At 37.6% G+C, this 9,408-nt stretch overlaps 1 protein-coding gene across 3 annotated transcripts in view; it reads left to right on the forward strand.

The window, feature by feature from the left end:
- Nucleotides 1–4,945, forward strand: part of NRG3 (neuregulin 3) — a 573,294-nt gene extending 568,349 nt beyond the window's left edge. For 2 of the 3 annotated variants that reach the window (XM_075610455.1, XM_075610457.1), the window contains one exon: nucleotides 889–4,944. In XM_075610455.1, the coding sequence (XP_075466570.1) occupies nucleotides 889–1,399 (511 nt within the window). In that variant the 3' untranslated portion in view covers nucleotides 1,400–4,944. Of the gene's footprint in view, nucleotides 1–888 lie in introns of all 3 variants that reach the window. The other variant, XM_075610456.1, reaches the window with a different exon arrangement.
- The last annotated feature ends 4,463 nt before the right edge of the window (nucleotides 4,946–9,408 follow it).

Below are 9,408 nucleotides of genomic sequence, written 5' to 3' on the forward strand. Positions count from 1 at the left end.
CCTTGTCCATCAACATATTGGATACATTGGACGAATTGCAGGTCTTCCCTAGGACTAAGGAGCACCGGTAAAAATATCACTACTTATTGTTTTTTTTGGTGCAGCAAATACCCATAATTTTTGCATTGAATTTTATAGGACATACAGGCCCATATTTACTAAACAGTGCTATTTCAAAAGCCACCTTCTGGTGCCAGGGAACAACTAGCAGCCCAATCAAGTGAATAGCCCACAAGGTGCCTTCAAGCACCTAATGGTGTCTTATGGAATAACACTAATTAGTCAATTTAGTAAACCACTTTTGAATATACAAGTTGTACATGAAGAAAATAGGGAAACCCTATATTTAAAGCAAATGTTGGTCAAATTAAATATTTCTTTCACATACACTGTAGATACCATAATTTCCAAGAAATGCTTTCTGACTTTGTATGCTAAATGTGAGAAATGCAAGAAACCGTAAAACAAAAAGATAAAAATCCCCAATTCATTTTAAGAGCCGAACATGATACAGAAGCATACCATTAAAGAATGCAGCTGCAGCTGCAGTTGAAACCATAGATCATATTCTTTAAATACGTGTTGTAAATATGAGGGGGGTAAAATATATATTCTAAAATCGATCAGTTTTTTTTTTGTTTCCTGTCAGATTTATGTTGGATCCCAAATAAGATGAGGTCCCAATTTATACATCTGCATATTAATAAAGCATATCCAAGGTATTTCTTAATAAAGTATTTTTTCCAACTGGAAATGCCATGGTTTAAAGTTATCTGTTTTATTTGCCAAGAAAGCTTGCGTACATATTACAGAGAGATTTAGTTTTTTGTTCTGTTAATGTTAAACTTTCGAAGAGATGAAACTGACTCCTGTTTATTTTTGTTATAGGTGTTTATCGACTGATTTAAATCATTCACAGAATAACTCAATAAATATGCAACCGCATTCAAGAGAGACACAATCCTATTTCAATAACATGGATCAAAAGGACTCCATCGGTTATTTAACTTCTAGGGCCATCTCCGTTCCCATCATCCCCTCTGTGGAGCTGGATGACGCCTGCATGCAAATGCAGAATGTTTCTGAAGTGGCAGGCATCAAACGATGTAAAAACTCCTATCCCAGTGAACTTGTCAAGGTGAATGTGCCACCGAGCAGCTGTCTTATAGCAGAACAACAAGAAGTGAAAATTTTGCTTGAAACTGTGCAGGAGCAGATACGAATTCTGACCGACGCGAGAAGGAGGTCAGAGGACTTGGAAATGGCGAACGCAGAAACCGAGGACAGTGCCAGCGAAAACACAGCGTTCCTACCCCTGAGCCCAAAAGCAAAAACTGAACAAGAGGCACAATTTGTCTTAAGAAATGAAATGCAAAGGGACTCAGCACTTCACGTGTGATTTTTGAAATGGACCTTTCTGTCAGACGCCTATCAAAACAAAAATGGAAAAAGAGATGAGAATAAACAAATTATTTATATGCATTAATTTAAGAGCATCTACATAGAAGAAACCAAATAGTCTATCGCCCTCATATCATAGTGTTTTCTAAACAAAATATTTTTTTAAGGGAAAGAAAAGGCTTCAGGAGAGACAAAGCATACACTAAAAGCGTTGGGGTGTTAAAATATATTCTATGTTGTTCTTTAACCCATGTGGCTGCTGGAGGGTCCATGCAATGCATTGGTTTAAAATGCTTTACAGTTTTCTCCAGCAGTAGAGAGGTTAATCAACCACTGGATCTTTCCACCAAAAGGGCCAAAAGCATCACCATTCGGAAACCATAATTGTATTTTGTTATATGATTTTATTGATGATGAAAGTAAAAACACCACAAATATCCCAATGAAACAATAACAATGATGATGTGTGCGCAGTTTTCCTGTTGTGTTATTTCCTGTGTTTGTTAACTACCTACACTCATCGTTCACATGTGTGCTATCATCTACTATCTATCACCACCGCGGTATGATTTTCTAAGGACGGGTTTTTCCCACCGTTCAACACATCTGGAGCCAACTATAAACTGGGTAGAAGACTTCTGGTTCAAATACCCCCCAAGAACTAAGCAAATTAATATGGAAGCTTTGCACATTTCAACAAAATAAAATGATATTATTAATCAGAAAACTAAAAAAAACAATTCCAATTTGTAAAAGCCAACAAGGCATTCGGGTGCAGAAAATCTGTTTGAGGCTATTTATTTTTTTATTTATAATGGGACTAGCAGTGTCGGGAAAATACATGATATGTTATTCCAATGAAAACACCTTGATTACCGCGTCCAGCCCAAGCTTACTGACGACAGGTAGCTGTAATGATGGCTACTTATCTGTTCACGGTTACTTACAGTATGCTGCTTGTGCTTAGTATTGGTATAGGAATTTGCCGCCACCTTTTTAGAATAGAAACCATCCTAATTATGGAACGGGTTCTTGCTGAGGCACAGTAGCCCCCATTAAAAATAAACATAACTACGGATTGACGCCTTAGCACTGTGGCTACTATGAAAATATGCTGTGAAATCACTTCCCATCTCAGGGAAGCGTTTGAGCCTCATTTATTTGAATACAGCTCAGAGAAGCCCTGACATCGCAAAGCATCTTCACAGCATATTGAAGGAGTGTGACCGTTTTATATTCAAGAAATGTATTTTTTGGAGAGGAGTGCTAACTTTGAAGATAGCAAGTACGTTACCAGTCCATCTCGTCTCCTCTGAATCTCACTGTATCTCCATCTCACATTTTCTCTTCCTTCATCTTTGAGCCTTTACACTTGTAAAAGTCCTGCTCACACTCAAAACCATATTTTTTTTAAATAACTGAAGTGCAGCATATGTATGAGAAATATACATTTATATTAATCAGTATAAAGTACTGAGTTTTTACATATGACTTCTTTGTGGAGATTTGCAAACATAGATCCGATCTTGAGATACTTTGATGATGTTTTCTAACCCCAAAATAAGATACTTAGAGCTGACAGTGAATGGATACTCCACGCTGATGTACGGTAGGCTAAAGTATTGGATTATCATAGACTGCGGCTTTGACCAGAGTGTTAGAAGATTGGTGATAACCTAAACTGGAAGATCTAAGACAGTTTTAATATTTTTTCCTGGTAAAGATTATGGTGTTTGGCTCTAGAAAATAAATGTATAACATCTTGAATGAAATACAAATTTGGTAAAACTCTCCACAATAACGGCATTTTCAGGTGTTAATCTGGTCCTTTGTGGATAAAATGCTGCAATCATTTAACAAGAACACAGATTTTTTTTCTGCTTTGCTGGGCTCTGTTGATGTGATGGGGGTGAACCAGATTCCTTGTAAATTTTTGACAGAAGTCTAATTGCTAAAATACCCCTTTTAGCTGACATATAGTATCCAATTAATTTTGCCACTAGAAATCTGAATTTACCAAAGACACAGTCGCAGATTAGTCCCTCTCAGATACTATTTCCTCTATACACAAAATCTATATATTTTTTTGTTTAATTTGCCTATTAAACTGTCCAGGTAAACATTTCAAGCAGGTTACAACATGCAGTATACATGCTGTCCTTAGGCCATGATTACACCCAAAAACACGTCGTGGCGGTGTGTGTAGCGGTGCCAAAACAATTACCTTAGATCCAATCAAACTGCTTATACCGCAAGCGATGGTCAGGGCGCACTGTACTGCAAGGTGGACGGCTGGGGAAGAGATTGAGAATTTTGGTTTTTTTCCGAGCGACGGCCGTGTCACATGAGCAGTTTAGCCAATGAGGGCGAAACGCTCACGGCCACGCCTCTGCCACGCCTCCAAGACTCCTCTGATCTCCCTCCCTGGTATAATCAAGATGCTGCACGGCGGCAGCACTGGGTGACGTCACAGAATAGCGCTGCCGCCCTGCAGCCCTTGGTATAATCTCAGCCTTAGTGTTAATTAAACAAATGATGTCTAGCGCATTAGTTAAACAAATAATGCAAGATTATTCATTCTCCACTACATTAGACATTGTATTTTTTTCTTGACATACAAAACATGGTCAAAGATGGTGGTAAGAGATAATGAAACTGAAACATACAATTATCACGCACCTCCTGCATTCTGTGGCACCATCATCATTGTCACTTAAAGTGGGAAACATGGCAAGATTGGAATGAAATGCCTTGGTACATTGTTGCTAAGAGATACATGTCTTAAATCTCTAAGCACTAAATTCATGACCAAATGCCTATTTGTCTAGATTATGAAGATGTCAATGTGTTTTTCTTCCACAGAAAATTGATGCTTTGAGAGTTATTTTGAACATGCATTCTCAGCTGTGAATGTGATAAGTGAGTCCTTTGTGAAATGAATGTTCCATAATTCATATTGACCCAACCATATAATGAAAAGTAACTTAATTGAGAAAGCACTGCATTATTTGAGATAAAGAAAGCTGAATGTAATTTATAATGGCAGACGTCTGATTGTTATGTCAAACTGACAACAGGCGAAGCAATTGGGTTAACATTTACAATTCTCTCTACATAAAAACACACTCACCCAAAAAAATGTCTGTGTGTTAAGGATGCAATAAATGGCCTTTAACACAACAAATACCCAAACTGGTACCATACCGAAGGAACGTCTGAGCTTCCTTGCGGGCTTACAATTAGATGCTCTTTCATGCATTTGCTAGTCTCTGGTAATTAAAAGGTTATTATTGGAAGGGGGTACAGAAGACATGAAATAGGGTACCCTAGAAAATTCACACAATGACTGAATCAATTCTTTTGTGACCTCTGTGTCTTTCTAAACATTTGTCAGGGAACAACATGTTTAAAGAGTGTTTGAAGGATCTCTATTTCCCTAAATAAAAAAGTGAGAGATATAAATGTTCCCTTAATTTCTCTAAGGTGACAAATATCATCATCCTTACCTACCGACGCTGCATGGGCCTTTAGTACAAACAAGCAATGTACTCACTTTAATTATTGCTGTTTAGCATCGTATATAATGCAACATACAAGGGTTGGAAACTCCAGCCCTCAAGGGCCACCAACAGGTCAGGTTTTCAGGATATCCCTGCTTCCGCACAGGTGGCTCAATCATCCTCTGCTTCAGCACAGGTGGCTCAATCAGTGGCTCAGTCTTTGACTGAGCTACCTGTACTGAAGCAGGGATATCTTGAAAACCTGACCTGTTGGTGGCCCTTGAGGACCAGAGTTGCTGGTCTAGAAGATAGTTGAGCTTTGATTGCAAAAGTACTGATGATTGCATTGTTTACAACAGTGTTTCACATCACATGATCACAGTTGGCTGAGACTGGACCCAAGTGAAGACAGAACAAGCCCAAAATCAACTGCTTCGCCCTTCAGTACTACAGCCCCTTAGTCACAGATTTATTTTCACAGGTCGTAACAAGTTATTGACATATTCCAGGCTATATCTCCAGGAGACTAATTGTTTTGTGTGGCAGCCTGTCTGGTTATGACAGATATGCAGTATGATTGGGTTTACATGTGGTCTCCAGTTTCAAAACATGGATGGCAAATAAAAATATCCCTTGTGAGCACATTTGCATGTCTCGGACTGGTCTGCAGCCGTTATCTCTTAGCATACAATGTTTCCACTGCAGCTAGGGATTCTGGGAAATGACATGCAAATGAGCACACTGCGTCACTTTTTTTGCTTCTTATCCATTTTAACATGGACCCCTATAAGTTTATGTCTGCCGTATTACACAGCTTTTCAGCACAGCCTGGGTTAAAGAAGTACAGAGCCAGTGAACCTACTTACTGAGAGATGGATGAAAACACAGAGGGAGTAGCCTTCCTACGGTATACAAAGAAATTGGATACATAGCAGTAGCAAACTAGATTGTAAGCACTCAAAATAACACATTACCAATATTATCAAAGGTTTCCTAGGTCGCAGAAAACACTGCAGGGATTGCATATTATGATAACAGTGATCTGATTCTGCACCAGAAAAACTGTAACTAAAATCAGTGGAGTTTTTTTCTGACACAACTTTTTGTTCCCCCTCATTATACCTCCTTGATATAGAATTTTCCCTGCAGAAGCTAAAAACGGTTTCCTCCTGTTTAGGTATTTTCTAATTATTAGATATATTTGTTTATTTTGATCAACATTGCCCAAACTAGGTGCTCGCCGATACAAGCTTCATGGGTTAGCCTTTTTGTGTGACTAAGCAATAGTTATATTATTATAACACCTTGTTATTTAAATGTTTGTTTATAAGAAAACACTGTATTTTGAGACACAGGGGGTTATTTACTAACCTGTCAAAGGATGCAAAACTGGGACAAAACCACCAGATTTATCAAAGTAAAAAAAAAACCACTACAGGCATTGGGATTGCTCATCGTGGATAAATCTGATGCAGTATTTGCATGGTTTATCCCACAGTTTTGCAGATGGGAGATTATAGCATTGGTTTATCAGAACGTTTAATTTCTGTGGCTGAATTCCTGGGCTTTAGTTATGTTATTTTCCATGGACAAGACCCTTCCTGGCTGGGATATGTTGGTGCATGCTCCCAAATGAGAATCCATTGTTAAAATGTGTCATTTAAAAAAAAAAAAAATATTTGAGATATAAAGGCTTGAAGAAGTAGTTTAGTTTAGCGAGTCACTATCGCCCTGTGCCTCAGGTGCCATACATTGGAGAATAAGATACTTATAGCAGAGTTAATTGCTCCAGAAAAATTATATGTACAGAGCTGCATAAACTGCTATATAAGTGCTATATAAGAAAATATATATTTTTGTAGTATTAATAACTCTACAACTTTCCTCATGTAATTTCATTTTTTACCATTTCCAGTTTAAAACCTGTTAATGAAGAAGCATTTAAAGAGGAAAATGACTATTTAATACTTTAACAGCTTGTGATAAGGCTCAAGATAGTGCCGCTTCTTGGAGATAGTGACACCCAACAGCCTAAACTTCCATTTCAATATACAGTAGTGTAGCTATAACTAACTATGGTATTTACGTACAGTAACATACATAAATCTGCACTGACTTCCTAAAGTCACACTTGAAGTAAAACGGAGCTCATCTACTGTACGACTCCACCACTAGAATTTAAGGGCATCCAAAGTTCTTATCAATGTATTTACCTTTTGTCCCATACTGAATATAGGATTCATATTGTTTCTTTCACCTTTTACATGGCTTCTTCTATATATCTGATTGCAAAAGTGAGATTAAACATCACAAAGCTGAAGTTACCTCTGGATGGAGAAAAAATTATAGAAATTATTATTTATAATCACAAGGAGCATACAAATGGTTCTCATTGTTTTAATTTGTGTGGTTAATTATCAGAAGATGTATATATATATATATATATATATATATATATATATATATATATATATAATCTTCTGATATTTATACAGAATTATTAAACATAAATCACTATCTTAGAGGGCTCTTGAATTGTATAGTAAGTATGATGTACATAAGATATATATATATATTTATGTTTATATTCCAGACCTAATTACAGTAATTAAGTAAAGTACTTTGTATACAATGTGCCACAATGCAATTTATCCGTTTGCTGCTAAAAATGGAGTGGGCTTTTTTTGGTGTGTAAATTGAAGTTTTCTTCCTTGTTCTTTCCCTTGAAAAAATATATATATTTGCACACACTGCATTTCCTTCTCATAGTAAGGCTATATAATGCTGATGATTGACTTTTGCCACGAAAAGTTGCAGAAGGATTATGGGTTTCATTATAATGTATTCCCCATATTCATCTTTGCATGGATGAACGTATAGTTAACAAGGGTTCTAAAAAGTGTTTGAATGGAGGTTGGAGTCCTTATATTAATATACATTATCCCTTCTGTCCATGAGATAGTGTCTGAAAATTCCCCTTCCCAGGTCCTCATACAAACAAAGTGAACTTCTTTATGCCTTAGTCCAGGGGGTGCTCCACTCCAGTCCTAAAGCCACCCCCAACAGGTCAGGTTTTCAGGAAAGCCAAGCTTCTGCACAGGTGGCTCAATCGGAGGCTCAGTTGACTGCAGAAAATGGCCAGTCATTTTTGGGGGGATGGTGCAAACCTGCAATACTGTTTAATCTTTTTCAAGTGTTTTTTGGTTAAAAATATGTTTTTTTTTCACTACAGTGCGTCAAGTTGATCGTTAATAGTTCACGGATTTTTCACTTTACTGATGTGTACATTTGTAAGTTTTGATGCAACATAAGAAGTCTTCTTAGATGAAAATATAGATCCAAATTGACTAAAGTTCAATATGGATATCTCTGTGCGTTAATGCAGGGGTGCAAAACTCCAGTCCTCAATCCCCCCCCCTCCCCCCCCACCAACTGGCAAGGTTTTCAGGATATCCCAGCATCAACAATACAGGTGGCTCAATCCGTTCCTATTTCAGCACAAGTTGCTCAATCAGTCGCTGTTTCAGCAAAGTTGGCTCAATCAGGTGAGCCACTGTGCTGAAGCTGGGATATCCTGAACACCAGACCTGTAGGGCGGCTTGAGGACTGAAATTGAGCTCCCTGCGTTAATGGTAAAAAATAAGTTATTTTACCGCTGTATTTACTAAATAACGCAGATAACTTATTTTATAGCAGCGATAAGTGTGGGCTAAACTTAACTCCAGGATCGCTAATTAGCATAGACATGTGTATTCGCCATCTAATTGCTTATGCAACAGCATTACATTTATCTACAGTATCGCAAATTAACATGCCAATGAATAATTAACAGCTAATTACCTTTTAACATGCTACTCACTAAACTCCAATTCATAACACCTACGTCAGGCTAATTTAGACATGGACAACCTACAATGAATGATAGAAATACAGAATGTTACCAATTTTGAAGGTATTACTACATTAACTGCTTAGAAGACCAAGTGCCCACTTAGTCGCTTGGGTTACTAACGGGTTAAACATTGCCCATATAGATATTCAGTTTTTGTGTCTTATTTGTACGTTTTTTATGTGGTATGCTAACCCCTTTGGTGCCTTAAGGCGCTCCTTATCAATGCATTGGTAGCCTCAGCCATCAAAGGGGTTAATTTATTATCTGCCATAGGGTTTTGAAAAAATTGCAATGCTGGAGCTGATGAACACATTTCTCTGGGTTTACGCTTATTTGTAGTGCTAGCATTATTAAATGCTGTAACCTGCACATCCCCAATATTTTATAACACAATGTGAACACCCCAATAACAAAGTTAATAAATGTAGGTTGTAGCGCAGTTTTTAAAACCTCCAAAGGTCTCCTCTTTATGAGTGCACAAGAAAAGGAGACCTGTGATGTTATATGTGCTCTGAACACTAGAGCTGATGCTGAAGTGGAAAAGAGAGAGAGAGGAGAGGAAAATATTGCTATAACCCTTTAAATTATACCTAACTGGGGCATTGCACCCACCCA

Source organism: Ascaphus truei, chromosome 8, assembly GCF_040206685.1.
Source record: "Ascaphus truei isolate aAscTru1 chromosome 8, aAscTru1.hap1, whole genome shotgun sequence".
NCBI classification, from domain to species: domain Eukaryota; kingdom Metazoa; phylum Chordata; class Amphibia; order Anura; family Ascaphidae; genus Ascaphus; species Ascaphus truei.